The following is a 20,946-nucleotide window of genomic DNA, read 5'->3' on the forward strand; positions in this document are numbered from 1 at the left end:
CTGTTCCGTCTTGTCCCTGAGCCTTTGGTCCTTCTGCCTGCACTCTCCTTTCCGGCCCTTGTGGAGAGCAGTACACAGGGTCCGTTTCCTGTTGCAGGGTTGTGAGTCAGTGTGGAAAGGCTGTGCTGCCAGCTCTTCAGGCTCACGCAGAGATTGCTTATTTTATTTCTGCCAGCTTTACAATATTCGGGAGATCAAAGCCCCTCTGAATGCTTGGAAAACAGAAACTTCAGGTTGAGGCATTTGCATTCTTAAGTTCTGTGGAATTTTAAACAAATGGTGATTGTTTCAGACATACGTAGGAGTAGAGAAAAGAGTATATATGATTCCCCTCCCACACATGCATGCTATCTAACTGAAGCAGTTGGGACCCTGTCTTCATGCTGTGTCACCATTTAGACCTCTTGTTCCGTGGACTGTTTAATGAATGTGCCACATGTGTGTGAGGCATCATGCATTCTTGGTTGGCGTCATATGTTCCGTAGGTTTGGTGGAGTGGCTTTCTGTGCTGTCTGCATTCAGAGGCAGGCAGAGTCCTGCCGGCAAGGGCACATCCCTGCAGCTTAGGCCTCTGTTCTGGAGGAGCAGCTGGTGTCCTTCCTTGTACACCACATTCGGGGCAGACATCTCCGAGAACTGAGCTCACTAGCAAACTGCTTCTCACGTTCCATTGAGACAGCGTTTAGCTGTCCAAAGGACAGAACCGAATGATTTGACTTTTCTAGTTACAGCCTGTGCTGTATGCGCACGAGTTGCATGCTGTACCTCCATGTTCTTATGTTTTTTTGTAATTTTTATGTTTTAAAATTATATTAGACTTGCAGAAAAGCTGTAAAAGTAGGACAGAAAATTCACATGCAGCATCCCCTGTCTTCCAATGTCACTGTACAGTGATCAGATGGTGTAATTAATAGTGATTATATGTTCTTATTTTAACAGCTGCAGAAATAGTTCAAGAACTCGAAAATATGGAGAAGACCAGGATGCGCTTGGAAGCTAGTAAACTCAACGAAAGCGTACGTTGATAGGTTGTTTCAGTGTCTGGGTAGAAATGAAAGGGGAAAAGCACTAAATAGCCTAGTGACACTAAAGCAAACTGTGATTGTGCCTGCTCCCTGGGAAGTGTGCCAGAACACATTTTCGCTTAGTAGATTATGGCTTGCTTGTGGCTCATCTTCGGCACAGTATCTGATCGTATTAAATGCTCTCCTGGCACCAAATACAGCCCAGAATGGCATTTGCTTGTGAGCTGGAGGCTGGTAGAAAATGCTTCTGCCCGCCTGGGTCAGACTCCCAGGGAGCCCCTTTGTCTGGTGGCTGTGGCGGGTAAGCTGCTGGTGTAGTTCTGTGGCACTGAGGGTCTATAAGACCAGGAACTGAACGCTGAGGCCTCCTTTTCCAGCCCTGGCATTCTATATCCCTGTGATTTTCCTTGCAGAGGTGTTAAGTGTCGGAAGTTTGTGAGGGTGGGGGGTTCTGATGGGCTGTGGGAGGCAGTGCAGATGAGACAGCTCTCGCTGCTGCCTTCCTCTGACTCCATGGCTCAGTGCTTGAGGAAGGAATGCCAGGAGAGGTGTCCCATGACATTGGAGCAGGTGTTTGGGGCTCTCCCAAGTAGACTTTTTTTTCCCTAGACCATTGGTGTTTATGAGAAAAACAACAATCTTAGGGAAGTAAGTTTAGAACCAGAGAGCAGTAAAACATGAGGTTTATGTTGACTTGTTAGCCTTGTGTGAACTGTAAGAAGTTCTGTGAGCAGGATTTTTATTTTTTGAAAGATTTGTTGATTTGAAAGAGAGTGGCAGAGAGAGGGAAGACAGAGAAAGTGAGAGAGATCTTTCATCTGCCAGTTTATTCCCCATATGGCTACAAGAGCTGGGGCTGGGCCAGGACAAAACCAAAAGCCAAGAACTCCATTCTGGTCTCCCATAGGAATGGCAGGGCCCAGCTGCTCGGGCCATCATCTGTGCCTTGTGAGGTGCAGCAGCAGAGAGCTGGATCAGAAGCAGAGCTGACACTGCAATACGGAATGCTCAGCTCACTAGGCCAGCATGCCAGTGCTGCTTTCTGGTCTTTGCAGCCTGAGATTCAGTGGGACTAGAAACCCAGCACACCTAGTCTTGCGGTCCTGCATTGTTTCCCTCACAGTCAGGGCCGACAGGAGAAGGCAAGCAGGGCTGATGAGGATCAGCTCAGGGCCTTCATTCCCGCATTTCCACTAGTCCCTTCGGCTTTAATGAACGTGGGGAATCAAACACAGAAAACAGAGGAATTCATTGATCCTTTTGGTAATGGTTCATCTGTTATTATAGAGGCAGTGTTTATACTATACACACACACAATCTACACATAGTTTATAGCGTAGAGGCCATTTTCTGTTTGCAGAAGTGGGGCCAGCACTGTAGGGCTGGTTCATACAGTGCCGGCTGCTCCTTTTTGATCCAACTCCATGCTTGATGTGCCTGGGAAAGCAGTGAAAAATGGCCTGTGTGCTCAGGCCCCTGCCGTCCACACGGCAGAACTGGGGGAGCGCCTGGCTTCAGCCTGGCCCAGCCTTCCTGTCTGGGGGGGTGAACCAGCGGATGGAAATTCTCTCTCTCTCTTCTTTTTATTTCTCTATAACTGTCTTTGAAATAAATCAATCTCTCAGAAAAATGGAAGTAGTGAATAAAGTGTTGTTCATGGTATTTGGGGGAATTATGCGGAAGTTGCTTTTCTAGGTCTCTGCAGTAGTCTTAAGGAATCCTTTTTCTCTGTTATAAATGCTTGTATTTGAGATTTTGAAATTTGTAGTATGAATTTCCATTTTGGTTATTTCAGAGGGAGAGGATTCTTATTAAGATTTTTCTTTAATATTTTAGGTAATGGTTTTTACGAAGGACCAGACAGAAGAGGAAATAGATGAAATCCACAGTAAATATCGTAAGTTTGTAACATTTACTTTTTTGTGAAGAACTTGGGTTGCTTTTTCTTTGGTCATAAGTAATTTTTTAAGTAATTTTTTTATAAATGTTTGATAGCAACCTTTGTTAATATTACTGATAGAGTGAGAGGTGGTTACGTGCCTGCTTTTGGTTTCTGACGCTCTGCTCTGAGCTTAGCACTGAGCACTTTGCGAATGTTAATTAGTTGTTCAGAAAGCACTGCTGTGCGAAGATGAAGGTGGAAGCGTGTCTTCGCCGCCCTGTCTGGGCCGCTCAGGACCAGTACGTCTGATCCAGCTTTGAACGCTTCGGTGTCTTGCAGATTCCCAGTTTGATCATTTCCTTTTCTTTGAATGACCTGCGCCTGTTTCTTCTGCAGGGCTGGCTTAAGGCTGTTGCTTGATTGGTTTTCAGTTTAAACTTGATAAACAATAAATGCTCGTTGAGTGGCTGTTCCCAGTCCTGATACTCCTGTGATGTATAACGGAATTTCGTCTTTTCCCATGTTTGTATTTTAAAGGGGGCAGGTGCAGTAGTGGTGTTTGAGGGAGGGACGGTGATGCAGGTGGGAGGGCCTGTGCTTCGGTGGTACAGAGCAGCCAGCGGGCGTGTGCGTGGACAGTGGACTGAGCAGCTGCTGCTGCGAAGACGTGGATGATGGCCGGCTGGCTGTTAGGGGTCAGAGTGATTTTCCTTTTGATATTTATATTTTTTACGTAATTATTTCATTTTGTATTTGAAAGGCAGGGGAAGAGAGAGGGGGAGAAAAATGAGACAGAGATGAGATATCTGGTGGTCGACTCCCCAGGTGTCTGCCGCAGACAGGGTTAGACCGTGCAGAAGCCAGTTGGAGTCTCCCACGTGTGAGGCAGGGACGCAGTGCTCTGAGAGCGCACATCCGCAGGAAGTTGGGTACAAAGTAGGGGCTTCAGGAGCTGGTGTTGTGGCACAGCCGGTTAATAAGCTTTTCTGGGTGCCGGTGTGAGTCCGAGCTGCTCTACTTTTGATCCAGCTCCTTGTTCATGGCCTGGGAAAAGCCGCAGAAGACCACACAAGTGCTTGGACCTGCTCCCCATGTGGGCGACCCAGACGAAGCTCCTGGCCCCTGCTTCACCCTGCCCACTGCTTCCTGTTGCCGCCATCTGGGGAGTGAGCCAGTGGGCAGGCCTGTCTTGCTCTCTGCCCTCTTCTCTCTCTCCAAATTTCAAATAAACAGATCAATCTTAAAAGAAATCGAGGGTCTGGGACTCAAAACTCAGGTGACCTCTTACGGGATGGAGGTGGGTCAGGTGACCTCTTACATGCTGTGCCAAGCGTGGCACCTGACGTTTTAGGAGAAAAGACAGAAAAGAAGATGTCAAATGATCACTGAATTTTCAAAAGTTAAGCCTGTAAAGTGAGGAAAATAAAAAAGTTTCACTGAGAGAAAGTAATTTAAATAACTGGCAGGGAGGTATCTAAGTAACTATGCCATAGAAAGAAAAATAAGTTTGGATTGGATGCAGTAAAGAAAACACGTGTGTGTGTGTGTGTGTGTGTGTGTGTGTGTTTATCCCACCATGTAGATAGCAAAGAAAAGTTTCACTTTATGACAGGGTCATGATGAATTAATTTGTTGCCCTATAATAGAAATCAGTGTGTTCTTCCTGGGATGAAAGAGCCCTTTAGGTTCTTCAGAAAGCGTGACTGCTCAGCCTCCTGGTGTAGTTGTACATTTTGACTGAGTATAAGTACCACTTTCATTCATGTTTTCTGTGTGCGTAGTTTTTTTAGGATCACTTCTCTGCAAGGTGTGTAATGTAATCATCCCTCTTGGGCCTCCACTCCCATTGCCTGCAGCTAACAGCTGGCCTGCTGTTTTCTCACCGCCCTCCTGCGTCCCTCAGTGTCCTTGTGCGTGTCCCGTCAGTGCTTACGTGCGGTGGGCAAAGCACGCACCACGGTGCTAACTCCTTCAGGAAAATTGCTCTGTTTATCTTTGTAATTTTCTCTTTCCCTTTTACTACTGTGTCTCTGCAGTGTCCCCAAGCAGCGTCTGTCCGTGCCCCATCCCTCGTAACCCTTCGCTGTCTGCTGGCCCACTGTGTTCTCAGGCCTGCTGCCGTGGGCCGCCCCGGCCGCTGTCCCGGGGGTGCTGCCACCCTTGTCCTGTGCTGCCCACGGTTCCAGGACCCCATCTGCCTCTGGCCTTTCCCTGTGCTGCTGGAATGCGTTTCCTGGGAACCCCTCGAGGGTGGAAGGGGTACGTTCTGAGACCCTGTGTGCAGCCTCAGCATGTAGTTGGTTGGTTGTGGAAATTCTTGAAGACGCTTTGCTCCTGTGTTCTGCCATTCCCTCTGCCCGGCCTGCCCACTTCTGTGGCTTGCTCTCCTCTTCCTCTTCCTCCCTGCCTCTGGTGATCTCTTTCCTCTTTGGTCACGTTTCCCATTGCTTTCTTTTCCCTCAGTGCCCCCTTTCCTCACTGCCTCTGAGCCCCATCTGCTGCCTGCTCTGCGTCAACTTCGATCGTCGTCTCCTGGGGGAGCCCCTCTGAGCTCCCCAACAAGGCAGCTGACCCTCAGGACCCCACAGGGTTTGCAGGCAAATCTGTGATGCCCAGCTGCCTGAGATAGAGTGGCATGGTGCCTGAGTCTGGGCACCTGTAAGTCTTCCCTCTAAGTCACCTGTAGGTTGCTGTGACACTTTACCCAGTAGGAGAGCGCCCACCTGGCTTTCTCCTGTGTGGTGGGGAATGCCATGGTGAGAGGCACAGGTGTGCTGTCCCCCAGTGCTTCCTGTCTGGTTGGATGCACAGAAGTGGAGCATGCGGGCGCACAGGGTGGCCGTCTCATCTTTCGGTGTGCACTGTTGCCTCAGTCCCTTGGGGCAAATGTTTTGAATGCTTAGTTAATTGCCAGACACACAAAACGCCACTCTCCTGCAATTCAAGTACCCCTGGGAAAGTGAAAAAGGAAGGAATGGCAAGGAAAGTTGACAAGTTTGTTAGGATGGCCCTGCTTGTCACTAAGCCTGCAGTGAAGCTCTTCTTTCCTGTTATGTGTCTGCTGCCCATGATGGCCTGGGCTGCCCGTTGCCACGTCCTGTAGACCAGTGGCTGACGTCACTGAAGAGACTGGAAGCCACGCTCACGGTGTCGGCCGGCTGACCCCTCTGAGGGCCAGGGAGAAGGATCTGCCAGCCTGTCTTCTGGCTTGTTGGTGCTGTCCTCTGGGTGTCTGTGTCCTCGCTTCCCTTTTTACAGCTGTATCCGTTGCATTGTGCTAGAGCTCATGCAGAGATAGTGTTTTAACTTTAGGACCACCGTAGAGGCTGCATTTCCTGACAGGGTGACCCTGTTGGAAGAACGGATAGAAAAGAAAGAGAAAGCCCTTTCATCTAATACCCATAGCAGCCAGGGTGGGAGTCCCCCGGGCCAAATCCAGGATGCGCCTTAGCCGGAAGCTTGCTCGTGGGTGGGGTAAGCTGGATGCTGGGCACTCTGATGTGGATGCGAGCTTTCCAAGTAGTGGTTTAGCACACTGTGCCGCAACACTCACGCTCCCACATGTTATTTTAATAAAGCACCCAGCAGTTCTATAAAGTGAACATTATTCTGTTTCATGGAAGAAGAATATAAGACTTGGAAATGTTTGGTGACTTGCTGACACAGATAAGATAAGAAGCAGTTTTCTGGAAGCTCCGCCCTGTCCCAGCTTTGAGTCTGAGGGCGTGGCTTGTGTGTCAAGAACCTCTTTCCAGGGGGCAGTAAGCTTTGGTTTCCAGTTAATAGTGCTCTAAACTAAATCTTGTAATAGGCTGGTAGTATGTAGCTTTGTAATGACATAACAGGTGTTTCTAGCTCTTTTTTGGGTAGATGTGTGCTCATGAATTCTGCTTTTAGTAAGGCAGGGAAGCGGTGATACCAGTTATTTGGAGCTTTACGTGCCGAAGGTGCGTACTTGATCCTGAGGTTGGACGCAGGAAGTTCATTGTGTTACCTCTTGGCTTCAGTTGCTATAGGTAAGTCTTGTTGATTCACACTGAATTGCTCCAGCAAGAGGCAGAATCTTAGCCTTGTGGAAAGTTGCTCTACCTGCCTGTCTAGACTGCTGTCTGCTGCGGTGACCAGTGGAGTGGAAGTCCCCCTGCCCGCAGTGAAACAGGGCTTTGGGTTCAGCCGGAAAAGGCCTCCAGGGGGCGCTCCAGTCATCTGTGCATTCCCTAAGCTCTCTAGCTTTTATCTTATCAAGTCCTTTTACTGTAATTTCATTTGTTCCTTTGTTTTTAGTAGGTCATTCATTAGTTCATTTATGCAGCACCTGCATTGTGCTGGCTGGTGGTCTGTGTGCCAAGTGTACGGCAGTGAGTGAGATGGTCCACGTCTTGCTGCTCAGGGAGCTTGCTGAACATTCTAGTAGCAGATAGATAAACACCAGGCAGACGACGATAACAAATGCTATGAAGAAAATAAGCAGGATAATTTGATAGAACTTACAGGGAGCGTTAGACAAAATTGACAGAACTATTTTCTTGGAGCGGTTAATGTTTGAGTCTTGAGTAAAATGAAAGTAAAAATGGAGAGGCAGCAGCTACTCCAGGAGTCAGAGGAAGTGTGTTGTAGATAGACTGAGCCCGAAATCTGGGACCTGGGGCAGGTGTGGCCAAGGTGGCGAGAGAAGATGCCCGAGGAAGGCGAGTCGAGAGGTGGAGGCCAGGTCATTGTAACGGGAAGACTTTATTTTGGGATTGGTCGTGTAGTGAGAAGCCACTAGAAGGATAAGGAAGACAAATAATAAGATTCTTCACTGCGTTCTAGAAAGTCTTACCTTTTGAGCAGAGAATAAGGGTCAAGAGGCTGGAAGAAAAGCGGAGCGGAGGGTCTTGGCTCAGGAAGTGCTTGATCTCAGTGCCCGCAGGTCCAGCAGGGTTCTCATTAAACAGTGCTCTCACTGGGCGATGAGACGGTGAGCCCCAGAGTGAACGGAGCAGCGAGTGAGTGCACTCCTGGAGAAACAGAAGGCAGGGTAGGTGACAGAGCTGCTGCCTGAGGCTTGGGGACAGGGAGGGCCCCGGAGAGCCGGTGGTGTGACGCGTCTCTTGAGAAGAACCTCAGCTAGGTGATAGTAAAATAGAAGTAAACGGAGCAGTTTGTGGCCAACTTCTCAAGTGGCGCCAGTAGTGCTTGCTAGTGGATTTAATGTAGGGGAAGACTAGTCCTCTGGTCTTATTTTCTGTTGCCAGCACGATAGGTCAGAGCCTGGGTGCTTCATTGAAAACAGAAGCTTGTTTAGCTTATGATTTGGGAGGCTGGAAGTCTGATTATGTAGTTACTCTGCTGGGCCTCGGGAAGAGGGCTGTGGGCTCCATTACCCAGGGGTCTGCCACATAGCGGCCGGGCACACCTGGGGTGTCCCCTAGCATCCCCAACTCTGGGGTGTCCTCTGGGGCTCCATCACAAAGGGCAGGGCACACTCAACACTGGGGCATCCCCCAGAGCAGCAGGGCACACCTGACACTGGAGCCAGACCAGACTCTTAGCCTTACGACAACCCTGTTTCATAAAAATGAATTCACATGTTTGTTTTGTTTATGTAGCTTGGATTTCTATAGATGTGCAGGCAGAAAAAAAGTTAGGTGTGGCGCCTGGCGCAGCAGCTTAGTGTACTGCTAAAGTCCTCTTGAACATGCTGGGATCCTGTGTGGGTGCTGGTTTGTGTCCCTGCTGCTCCACTTCCCATCCAGCTGCCTGTGGCCTGGGAAAGCAGTTGAGGACGGTCCAAAGCCTTGGGACCCTGCACCCGTGTGGGAGACCCCAAAGAAGCTCCAAGCTTCAGGTCAGCTCAGCTGCAGCCATTGCAGCCACTTGCAGAGTGGATCAGCAGACAGGTGATCTTTCTCTGTCTCTCCTCTCTGTGTATCTAACTTTCCAATAAAATAAAAAAAATAAGTGATGTTAGCCCAAATGTTGACAGGTCGTTGTGTGTTGAATCCACACACAGTGGGACCATTGACAGCAACAAAGAATGAACGTTTGTCATCTGACGCTGCATGGGTGAATTTCAGAAGAGAACCAGAACAAAACGTGAAGCGGGACCTGTAAGAGGCGCAGTGTGCTGACGTGGAGCAGCGCGGTGGGGCCAGGGCGGGGTCTAGGCAGGACTGCGGCCGAGGCTGGGCAGGCGCTCGTGTGCTTCTCCTAGTAGCTATGCAACCATGAACGCTGTTAAAAGCTAATTAAATTGCTCACTTAAAATTTATGAATTTTATCATTTGTATCATTTGTAAATTATTTCTCAGTAAGTCTGATTTAAAAGTTGAATGAGGAAGAATGTTTTTTGAAGTGTCTGTTGAGTCTCGTTGTCTGCTGCATTTAAGCATGGTACTGATGTGCTGTCCCTCTTAGCGTATAGGGAAAGGAATCAGCTTTTTTTTTTTTTTTTGATATTGCAGTGAAACTTGGTAAGTATTATTTTATGAAAATGTGTTACAGTTGAGTTCGACATCACATTGATAAAGTTTTGTATTCTGTTACATTAAAATTCACTGGTCTGTTTTGTATTTTCAATAAATCTTTTTGAAGAAAAAATATTTATTTGAAAGGCAAGTTAAATAGAATAAGTGACAGAGAAAGAATTCTTCCATCCCACTGGTTCTTTCCCCAGATGGCTGCAAAGGCCGCAGCTGGGCCAGACCAAAGCCAGGAGCTCCGCCTGAGTCTCATGAGTGGCAGGGGTCCAAGCACTTGGACTGTCTTCCTTTGTTTTCTCAGGTGATTGCAGGGAAATGGATTAGGAGTGAAGCAGCTGGGGCTCAAACTGGAGCCCACATGGGATTCTGGTATCACCAGCCCCTCAGTGACTCTTTTACCTGTGTGATTTTGTAACATTATTTGCAGCTTATTGGAAGTATATTGGTTCGTTGAGTTCCAAGTGTTGAGTGTGTGTTTGGGATTTGTCAGGTGCCACATGGGAGTGGGGAGAAGTTAGGTTCGATCTTATGCCTCACTGGGACATAGCCAGCTTGAGACACCAGTTCTGAAGAGCTGAGGAAGCTGGCCAGGGAGGGAAGGGATTTGCTTGGCATGCAACAAGGCAGAAAGGGTGGGTGGATTCAGGATTAAACTCTGGAAGATTGTTAGCTGGTTGACTGTGGAGTTGGTCCTCAGCTCCCAGAGCCTACAGCCCACAGCCAGCGGGGCGACTGAAACCTCACACGAGGTCAGTTCAGGACATAGAACATGCAGAATTGAGATTCACCATGCTAGAGCACTCCTTGTCAAATGGAAGACCCAAAGCACCGTACACAGATGAGTGGGGACAATTTTATTGGTCATAATTAGTTGACATGCTGTATTTTCTGAGCAGCATTATTGGGCTTTTTAGAATTCTAACCTAGTTGTGGGGTAGATTATAAAAAGAAAAAGAGAATCTCTTAAATCTAAAATTGTGCTACTCTGGATGATAAACTCATTAAGCCGTCTTGACTTAACATTAATATGATTAACAAGTTTATTTGATTATCTTTAAAAAAAGATTGATTTATTTGAAAGAGTTATTGGAGAGGAAGCAGCAGAGAGGTATTCCATGTGTTGGTTCACTCCCCAGATGGCCACAGCGGCCAGAGGTGGGCTTGTCCAGAAGCAGGAAGGGAAGGCTTCAGGATCTCAGAGGCCCACGCGCTGGGACTGGCTTCTGCTGCTTTCCCAGGCACGTTAGTAGGGAGCTGGATAGGAAGTGGAACAGCCAGAATTGGAGATGCCAGCATAAGCTGCCAGCTTTACGTGCTACGCCGCAATGCCTGTTCCTAGTCAGGTATCTTAAATCCACAATCCACTAGGTGTTGCTTGGAGCTTCACTAGGAAACATCTTACATAGATTTCGTGGTCCAGAGTGGTTCCCCTGCCTGGCAGAAATTACCTAATGATGGTGGTGGGTGTTCCAGGGAGTGGAAAAAGTGAAAGACAGTTAACCTCAAGCGCACAAACAATGCTTGAGGCACAGCACCTAGCTGTGGTCTTCTAGTTTGTATCTCCCTATTTCTTATGAGCTGCTTTATCTGATAATCTTTCTGACCAGCTTATATTAGCTGAAACTTTAGTCTTCTATTTTACAGTGCAGCCCATTTCTTTCAGTGGAAGTTTGCATATTCATGACATGCACCTGTGTGGTCTCCCCATGTCTGTGTCTCACTGTCACTCTCCCTAAACAGGAAATCAATTTCTGTCCTTGTTGTAGCGTTTCCTCATTGAGTGCTTGCTTCCGTTATGTTAAGGATAATTTTCCTGAACAAAATCATTGCACTCATTTGGGCAGAAAACCAACATGTGTTTTGTTAAAGGCTTTGTAGAACTCAGTCTTAGGGAAGGCACTGCTAGATCCCAGGTGTTCAAAGACAACTGGAGACTCAAGACTGACAACAGGTGTATGTCCCGAACACTGACGTGAATGTGCCAGTAGGGTCAGAACTGGCTCCTCCGGCAGTCTGGGAGGGACGGCAGTGACCCTTCTGCCCCTGACAGGTTTGTCTGTCTGTGAGGACCCTTCAGACGGTCCAGGAAAGATGGAATGAAAGGGTAAATAGTTTTTGAAATCCTTTGTAGTCTTTTTATAATGTACATTTTCCCTGAGCTTTTTAAAGGCCTCATGGAGTAAGGATGTCAAGGGTTTTTGCATAAATAAATGTTTTTTATTCCATTTTCTGTGAAATGTTGGAAGTATCCTTGTACAGTTACTTTTTATTGCTATCAGTGGTCTACATCTGTTTTTTCATTTTTTATTTACTTGAAGACTACTGATTGTTGAATAAAAAAAATCTGAGAACTTTTTTAAAGCCGCTTCTAGTATGATTCTTCCTAAAACAGTTTTAAAGAATTTGTGATACTTCTTCGAACCAAGGCCGAAGCATTTAAGGTTGCTCAATACATGAAATATTTGACAATGGTTCAAAATCACAGATTGATTTCCTGAAGTATATACTCAGATGATGACTGGGTATTTTTGATTCATGGGTTCTGGATATTTTTAATCAGTGTGCATTAGTGGCAGTGACCTCAGTTTTAATGGAATCATGTCCAGAGATATTGAAGAAGTACAGTAGGCCTGGGGCAAGGCCATTGGCTGTACAGAATCCTGCTGCCAACCTGACAGGTGTGGAGTGAGGCAGGGAGGCTGGCTGCCTGGGTGCCCCGCTGCAGCCCGGCCTCCCCAGGGACTCTGCTTCTGTGTTCTCTCACCACACTGCTCTTCACAGGCCCTCTTGCATCTTGGAAATGGTGGCTGAGGCTGACGCTGCACGCTCCCCTCGCTGCCCACCTGACCACTCCTGGTCCTGGCTCTACTGAGAAGGCCTTTTGAATTTCAGGAAAGAAACATCACAGTGAATTCCAGCGTCTGGTGGACCAGGCCAAAAAGGGATACAAGAAGGCTGTGGGGATGGCCGAAATCAAAGGACCAAGTAAAGAAGATGAGTCCCCCCGAAAGTCGCCGTCCCCGTGCGTGGGTAAGAGACCGAAGACAAGCAGGAAAAATGGTGACTCTCAGGATTTTTATTATGGAAAGAAAAAGCCAAAGTCATTTGTTTTGGCATTATGAGGTATTTGATACCAGAAAAAGTTCTTCTATACAAACTTCGTGTTGTGGCTGTTGCATGTAAATTGGCTTGTGTTGCTCTGGGAGAAGGGTTGGAAGAACAGCCTGAAGAAATTGTCTCTGCAGCTGTCCTTTCAGCTAATGCTAAATCACATGAGCTTCGTGGTTTAGGCTTAAGGATATTTTCTGGGTCTAGGAGTTATTGCTGAGATTCCTGAGATATCCTGCAGAAAGAATAAATAATTTTTGTTGCAGAACAGAGGTGTTTGAAAGAAACATCCTGCAGCCATCAGAAGCTGCTCTCTTGCCTGCAGTCCGTGGCACATTGCTTCAATGTTGGTGGTTATGTTTTTCCTCTCTGCCTTCTCCCCTTGCATATACTATGTATTCAAAAAACATTCTACAAGAGTTTTATTAAATTCAAAAAATTTGTTTTTTAAAAATTTATTTGTTATTACTTGAAAGGCGGATTTGCAGAGAAAGAGAGACAGGGAAAGGCCTTCCATCTGCTGGTTCATTCCCCGTGTGGCTGCAGTGGCCGGAGCTGAGCTGATCCAGAGCCAGGAGCCAGGAGCTTCTTCCGAGTCTCCCACGTGGATGAAGGGGCCCAAGGACTTAGGCCGTCTTCCACTGCTTTCCCAGGCCACAAGCAGGGAGTTGGATCAAAAGTGGAGCATCTGGGACAAGAATTGGCACCCATATGGGATGCTAGTGCTTGAAGATGGATGATTAGCCTGTTGAGCCATCAGCCGGCCACTACAAGAAATTTTTGTTTTTACTTTTTACTTATCTGAGAAGCAGAGAGGCAGAAAGAGACCTGTCTGGTCTGCTGTCATACGCCTGCAGCGTCCTCGGCTGGGCCAGGGCAAAGTCTGTATCTAGGGCTATTCTGGGCCTCCCATGTGGGTTACAGGGACCAAGTACTTGGGCCGTGACCTCCTGGTTTGCTGGGGTCTACCTTGTAGGAGGAAGGTGGGATTAGAATCAGTTATTCTGATGGGAGAGGCACAAATCCCAAGAAATGTCCTACCCACCATGTCATAAGCCTGTCCTATATGGGTTTTTATTGATGTTATTTTTCGTGACAATTTTAGAAATTTTGTAGTTTTCAGTATGTAAGTTTTTCTCTTTCTTGTCTAGATTTATTGATAAGTATTTGTTCTTTTAGATGCTATTGTGGTCCTTTTTTTTTTTTTTTAAGATTGATTTATTTTTATTGGAAAGGGAGATTTAACAAGACAATGAGAGTCAACTGTTGATTCACTCGCCAGATGACCACAATGGCCAGAGCTAATCTGGAGCCGGGAGCTTCTTTCTTTATTTATTTTAATTTTATTTATTTATTTATTTTTTAAAGATGTGAGTGCAGGATCCCAGGGCTTTGGGCCGTCCCCACTGCTTTCACAGGCCATAAGCAGGGACTGGATGGGAAGCAGGGCTGCTGGGACATGGTGCCCATATGGCATGTCAGTGCCTGCAGGTGGGGAGTGAGCCTGTTGAGCCGTTGACTGGCCTCTATTGGTGCCTTTTAGTAGTTGGATCCTTGGTGTATACGTCTTGCTCTTTGAACAAGTGGAAGGTTTTCATACAATTATTGAACAAAATTGCTGAAAACTTGCCTAGCTTTTGAGAAAATCTGTCTTCACATTTCCCACCAGAAAAAAAAATGTTTTTCCTTAGTTGGGTCTCTGTGACTGAGGGCTCCTGGGTGGTTTTCTGTATGTTGGCGCCTCAGTGATGCCCTCTGTGGGTTTAAGGGGGATTGTGTCTGTGAGGTTTCTGCGTAGGAAGGCGGGGTGGTGGGGAAGATGGGCACGCAGGTGCAGGCTGGTGCAAAGATGGGTTTTCTGGTGCACCATAAACCTGCATGACTGCTGTTTTTTAGAATCAACATTAGAGTGGTGTTTAGGTGGCTGAGATGTGTGTTCTCTCGAGTGAAAGCTTAACCTGCTTTGTTGCTTGTCCAAGCCCCACTCTGGGGGCTGTGGTTGAGGCCCACGCACAGCTGGGACAGGTAACTGACTTGCAGTGCCTGTGGATTCTAGGAATGGGGTTGTCCCAGAGAGGAGAACTATCTTCTAGAAGCTTACAGGAAGAAGAGTGCCGATTTGCAGAAATGAAAGCTTGTGTTTGCTTAACCTTGTTCCCTGCCTGGCAAGCTTTATTGCTTTCTCCAAGCCCGGGAACCCTGAGATTCCAGGGTGACTGGCACTTAATCCTGAGGCTGGTGTCTGCACAGGAGACCCACAGGTTCTGGTGGTCGCCTTTGTAGCTGCTCCTCCTCCTTGCCAGATGCACACCCCACAGGGCTTTTCTGTTGACAACCATAGCTTATTGCCCATCAGACAGAATTAGACATTTATTTGGGAAATTGCACCCACTGGATGGACATTCTGTTCATGTTGTAACCAAAGTTTAGAACTCTTTCGGCACTGTCTGATCTTGGAAAGGCTTTCTTTTGTTATTTGTTTGTTTATTTTTATTACAAAGTCAGATATACAGAGAGGAGGAGAGATAGAGAGGAAGATCTTCCATCCGATGATTCACTCCCCAAGTGAGCGCAATGGCCAGTACTGCGCTGATGTGAAGCCGGGAACCAGGAACTTCTTCCAGGTCTCCCACATGGGTGCAGGGTTCCAAGGCGTTGGGCCGTCCTCGACTGCTTTCCCAGGCCACAAGCAGGGAGCTGGATGGGAAGCGGGGCCATGGGATTGGAACTGGCGCCCGTATGGGATCCTGGTGTGTGCAAGGCGAGGACTTTAGCCGCTAGGCCACCGGGCTTCTGGAAAGGCTTTTTGAAGAAGCTGTCGGATATTTTCATGAATTTTCTCTGTGTAACAAGACCTTACCAGTCCTTTTTTGTGTCCTGTGCGAAAGATGGCTTGGCTGGACAGGCACGCTTGTCTGTTTCTCTCCAGCAATGCAGCAGGTGCAGTATCTGCTCAGCTCCTGGTTCTAGGCCAGAGCCCTGGTGCCCTGTGAGAGGGGCTCCCTCGGGTGGAGTTCTTCACACTCATGATCGCAGGGCCCTGACTGCGCATCGCTTTGCGCACCCTGCCCGCACCCCTGTGGCTGTGCACTTCGTCCTCATTTGCAGCGTTAGCCCTCAAAAGCCGAGATGCTGACAAGCAGCGTGCAGAGACGTGGGATCAGATGGAAGCATTGGTCACGTCTGATAGTTGTCCTGCTCCGTAGTGAATAACTAGGTAATACTCAGCAGGTTTAGATAAAGGATGTTGGGGGGCTGACCTTGGGACCCCGCAGGTTAAGCTGCTGCTTGTGGTGCTGGCATCTGCAGTGGCGTGCGGCTGGAGTCACAGCTGCTCCGCGTCAATGTGGCTTCCCTCCGATGTGTGTGGGCAGGTGGAAGGTGGTCACCTGCCTGTGTTTCTGGCTCTGATTTTGGCCTGGCCGAGGTGCTGCTGGTGTGACTGCTTGGGCAGAGAAGCAATGGATGGGAGATTCTCAGTTCCTTCTACTTCTTTTTGTCGCTTTGCCTTTTAAATAAATAAATCTTTCAAAAAAAAATGTTCAGGTAAGTTCACTGACACATAATGATAACTAATATTGGGATTCTGTTAGTTGTACCCGACCTAGTCTTGAGGTCCTACTTGATGTTTGTTGGTTTCTTCTGATATGTGAAATAGGAAAAGATTCTTTAGTATTCTGTAAGTGAAAACCCAGTAGAATTATAGGGTTTTCCCATTTCTGCTTTGAAAGTAAGTTTTGTTTTTAAGATCATGAATCTTGGGGAAAAGCAGCGGGTAGACAGTGTAACTAGTGCCTGGCGTGCCAAGGCTGTTTGCTGTGCTGGTGTCGTGTAGAATTCAGCTGGCAGCAGTGAATGCTTGCAGGGCACTGGGCGAATGGAGGGCGTAGATTGTAAGGCACTCTGACTTACCTCTTTTTTTTCCCCTTTTTAGGAGAAGAAGTTGATGACATGAAATTCTCGGGGATAATGCTGGAGACAGCCCGTTGCTCTCCATCAAAGCTGAGCTCCCCAGGGAAGCAGGGCTCTGTTGATTCTGCCCATTACACCGATGCCCCAGAAGCAACTCTGCTTTCGTCAGAGTCTAGTTCCTGCAATAGGTAAGAAGCAGCAGTGGGCGGCTCCTGGATGGACCGTGTGCGTCCCACATGGCTGGGCGCTGTGAGGACCAGCCCGCTAGCTGAGTGCAGTCACGAAGGGCTGTCATTTTATAGTTATACACAGCAATGCCAGAGGAGGAGAGTATGTGTGAGCAAGTTTGAAGACACTGGTTATGTTTAAGTTCAACATTCTCAGTGAAGAGGAAGGCAGTGTATTGCAGCTCAGTTTTCAACTTTTTCTCTCAGCACAAAATAATGTTTCATCTTGCTGTCCATGTTGTCTTAGATTTTTTTAAAATGATTCCTTATATTTTCAGAATATAGCTCACATGGTGAACATGATGCTCATCATCTAGTTAGAAACTTGTTTGTAGCTTTTTACTAGTTAACAGTAGCTTGACACAGGCTGTTATAACACTGGTGGGTGGCCAGTGTAGTGGCTTAGCAGGTTAATAGCCTGTGCTGCTGGCATCCCATGTGGGCACTGGATCAAGTCCTGGCTGCCCCATTTCTGGTCCAGCTCACTGCCGATGCACCTGGGAAAGCAGCAGCCCAAGTACGTGGACCCCTGCAGCCGTGTGGGAGACCTGCATGAAGCTCCTGGCTCCCAACCCCCAGCTTCGGATCAGCCCAGCTCTAGGTATTGCAGCTGTTTGAGGACTGAACCCTGGATGGAAGATGTCTCACTCTCTGTCACTTCTTCTTTTTCTATAGATCTGTCTCTCCAATGAAAATCAGTAAATCTTGAAAAAGAAGAAAAAAAAACCCCTCAGGGCTGGCATAGTGGCTAAGTGGGCTTATCGTCTGTCCATTGATGTTGTCATTTTGTGTCCTGGCTATTCCACTTCCAGTCTAGCTCTCTACTTGTGGCCTGGGGAAGCCAGGGTGAATTGCTGTTGCCCCTGGGACCCTTGCACCTACATTGGAGACCTGGAGGAAACTTCTGGCTCTCAACTTGAAATCAACTAATCTCTGGGAATGAACCAGCGGATGGAAGACCTTCTTTCCCTGTCTCTCCTCTCTGTAAAATCTACCTTTGAAATAAAAATAAGTCTTAGAAACAAAGCAAAAGGGCCCGGCGGCGTGGCCTAGCGGCTAAAAGTCCTCGCCTTGAACGCCCCGGGATCCCATATGGGCGCCACTTCTAATCCCGGCAGCTCCACTTCCCATCCAGCTCCCTGCTTGTGGCCTGGGAAAGCAGTTGAGGACGGCCCAATGCATTGGGACACTGCACCCGCGTGGGAGACCCGGAAGAGGTTCCAGGTTCCCAGCTTCGGATCGGCGCGCACCGGCCCGTTGCGGCTCACTTGGGGAGTGAATCATTGGACGGAAGATCTTCCTCTCTGTCTCTCCTCCTCTCTGTATTTCTGGCTGTAATAAAATGAATAAATCTTAAAAAAAAAAAAAAGAAACAAAGCAAAAAAGCTGGTGAGTGGCACAGTGGTGGAAACCTTGGTCTGTGGTGCTGGCAGCCCATATGGGCCCTGGGTCAAGTCCAGGCTGCCCGACTTCTGAGCTAGCTGCCTGTTAATGCACCTGAAAAGGCAGCAAAAGATGGTCCCCGTTCTTGGGCCTTTGGATCTGTGTGGGACCTGGTGAGAGTCCAGGTTCCTGGCTTCGGCCTGGCCCAGCGCCGGCCATCGCAGCCTCGGGAGGTGAACCAGTGAGTGGATGAGCTCTCTCTGACTTTCAAATAAATAAATACATCTCAAATTAGAAAAGAGCTGCCCAGCTGATTATTATCAGAGCTTTCAGGGAAAGAAATCAAGGAAGGTACCAGCCCAAGCCAAGTGCCTTTAAATCCTCAGAGACTTTGATCCTTATCTGCTTTCTGTGGTACCCAGGCAGGGGAGGGAGACGAGTGGGACACGATGCTGAGAGAGTTTGCTGAGCTTTGTCCAGCAACCGGTTTCTCAAATCCTGTTTTTTAAATAGTTGTTCCTTTACCATTTGTCTGTTGCAGGTTGTAAATCAGCCTTGTAGAATCTTCTTCCTTATATGGTCAAATGTGGCTGTCTTTTTTCCTTTCATTTTTATCATTAGTTTTTTGGTTTTTGTGTGATAATTTTCTTGTTTTTGTTATAAAGCTTTTGATTTTTTTTAAAGAACTTTAAAAGAGAAAGATTTATTTGCTTTTATTTGAAAAGCAGAGAGGAGGAGAGACAAAGATCTTCCATCCACTGGCTCACTCCCCATGTGGCCGCAGTGGCTGGAGCTATGCCGATCCGAAGCCAGGAGTCTGGGGCTTCTTGTGCGTCTCCTATATGACTGCACGTCCACTGCTTTCCCAGGCCACAGGCAAGGAGTTGAATGGGAAGTGGACAGCCAGGACATGGACTGGTTCCCAGATGGAATGCTGGCACTTGCAGGTGGAGGATTAGCATGTTGAGCCATCATGCTGACCCCTAAAGAACTTTAAAACAAACAAGCAAAAAGGGCTTATTTATGTATTTAAAAGGCAGAGTTATACAGGAAGAGACAGAGGAAAACAGACATCTTCCATCTGCTGCTTAACTCCCCACATGGCTGCACCAGCTAGACTGGGCCAGGCTGGAGGTGAGAGCCTAGAACTCCAGCTAGGTCTCCCCTGTGAGTGCCTTGACCCAGAGATTGGAACTGTCTTCTGCTGCTTGCCCAGGAGCATCAGCAGGAAGCTGGGTCAGAAGTGGAGCTGCCAGGCCTTGAACTGGTACTCTCAGAGGATGCTGGCACCACAGGCAGAGCCTTAGTTCACTGTGCCACAGCCAGCCACTAAGATACTTTTATAGTTAGATGCTTTTCTTGTGAAAAATGGAAAATTTGAGTAAAAAGAATGAAATTTCATGGTTTTATCAGCCAGAAATATCTTCATGCTAACACTTTAATACATTTATCCTTCCAAAGATAGATATGTGGATGGTCAGATAGAGGAACATAATTACATAATTTAAAACATGCTTTTATTTGGGTTTTTTGAGTGATTCGTTTATCTGAAATTCAGGTAAGAGAGAGGGAGAGATAAAGAGAAAAATCTTCCAGCTGATAGTTTCTTTCCCACATTGCCGCAACAGCCAGGACTAGGCCAGGCTGAATCCAGGGGCCACGAGCTTGTCCAGGTCTTCCGCGTGGGTGGCAGGGACCAAGGACGTGAGCTGTCATCCACTAGTCTGCTTTTCCCAGGCCCTGAGCAGGGTTTCACGTGGGAAATGCAGCAGCTGGGATTTAAACCTGCGTCCAGATGGGATGGAGTATCACAAGTGGTTGCTTTACCGGCTCTGCCACAACAAGCTCCCAGATCCTTTTCTCTGTAAGAGAACAGCCATGCTGTTTAGATCTAGCACATGTTCACATGTGTAGCAGTTTGGATTGGCACCCATAGTTATGCCATAATGCAGAATATGGAACTGGCTCTTATGCTATTGGATAAGGGCTTTCGCCTCAGACTAATGTTCAAACACAAGACTCGGCAGATGGAAAACTAATAATACTCTTGTTTTAAGATTCAGTAGATCTGTGCAGTTCTGGTATATTGGTGGACCATTTTTGTTGCTGACTTAATTCTATTAGCTAAGTCCCTTCTGTAGCATTTGAAGTGTTAGGATTGTGGGTTTTTTTTTTTTTTTTTTCTAAGCTAACCTGAAGACCAATGACAAACACATTGATGAAAATTTGAAATTTTTGTGTGACTTCTTCGCTAGATGGTTCCCGATAGTTCAAGAGCCTTGTCCAAGTTTCTGTAAATTAGCTTATTGTTTTTCTTAGTCCAGAAGAGAGAGCTTTTGTTTCCCGTGCCTTGGCAAGCTGAAGACCCTGCATTTTTGCTGAGGGTGTCCGGGAAGAAGGAGTGCTTCTGTTTATGAGCTTGGCGGGCAGGCACGGCAGCCATGCTCCCCCTGGGCGTGCCTTGTAGGTCTAGACAAAGAAGTTATAAAGAGGCTGTCTCCTGGCTTGACTGGGATAGGACACTGCTCTCTGGGTTAGATGATACTGCAGCATATTCAGTTTCCTGTTTTGGGGAATTGTATGTGAGTGAATGTGATTGTTCCCAACAAGGGCCCCCTGGCAGGTGGGCAGGAGATGCTGGCCGCCCTCTCCTGTGGGCCGTCAAGAAGTGATGTGTTTTACGTTCAGCCTGTGAGAAATTACCAAGAGAGTGAGAGAAAGCAAATACGAAAATGTTGGCCATGGGAAAATCTGGGTGAAGGGGCCATTTTCTATAGTTTTGAAGTTGAAAGTTTAAAAATTTCTGAAGAAGCATTCATCATGGAAACTCCTGGCTTATCTTATAAGCTAGAGGAATGGCTAGCTGACTTCCTGCATCTTAAGAGATTTTCTGAAAGGAAAGATTTACGCTCGCCATTTATTATAGAGTGTGACAATGGCGGAAA

General features: G+C 47.4%; 1 protein-coding gene across 2 annotated transcripts in view; it reads left to right on the plus strand.

The window, feature by feature from the left end:
* The window catches only part of RAD18 (RAD18 E3 ubiquitin protein ligase), a 73,625-nt gene that overhangs the window by 26,575 nt on the left and 26,104 nt on the right, over positions 1–20,946 (plus strand). The window contains exons 8-11 of one of the 2 annotated variants that reach the window (XM_012925931.2): positions 940–1,016; positions 2,862–2,922; positions 12,264–12,401; positions 16,414–16,579. In XM_012925931.2, the coding sequence (XP_012781385.2) occupies positions 940–1,016; positions 2,862–2,922; positions 12,264–12,401; positions 16,414–16,579 (442 nt within the window). The remainder of the gene's footprint in view (positions 1–939; positions 1,017–2,861; positions 2,923–12,263; positions 12,402–16,413; positions 16,580–20,946) is intronic. The other variant, XM_058678394.1, reaches the window with a different exon arrangement.

The sequence above is a fragment of the Ochotona princeps genome, chromosome 21, assembly GCF_030435755.1.
Source record: "Ochotona princeps isolate mOchPri1 chromosome 21, mOchPri1.hap1, whole genome shotgun sequence".
Lineage (NCBI taxonomy): Eukaryota > Metazoa > Chordata > Mammalia > Lagomorpha > Ochotonidae > Ochotona > Ochotona princeps.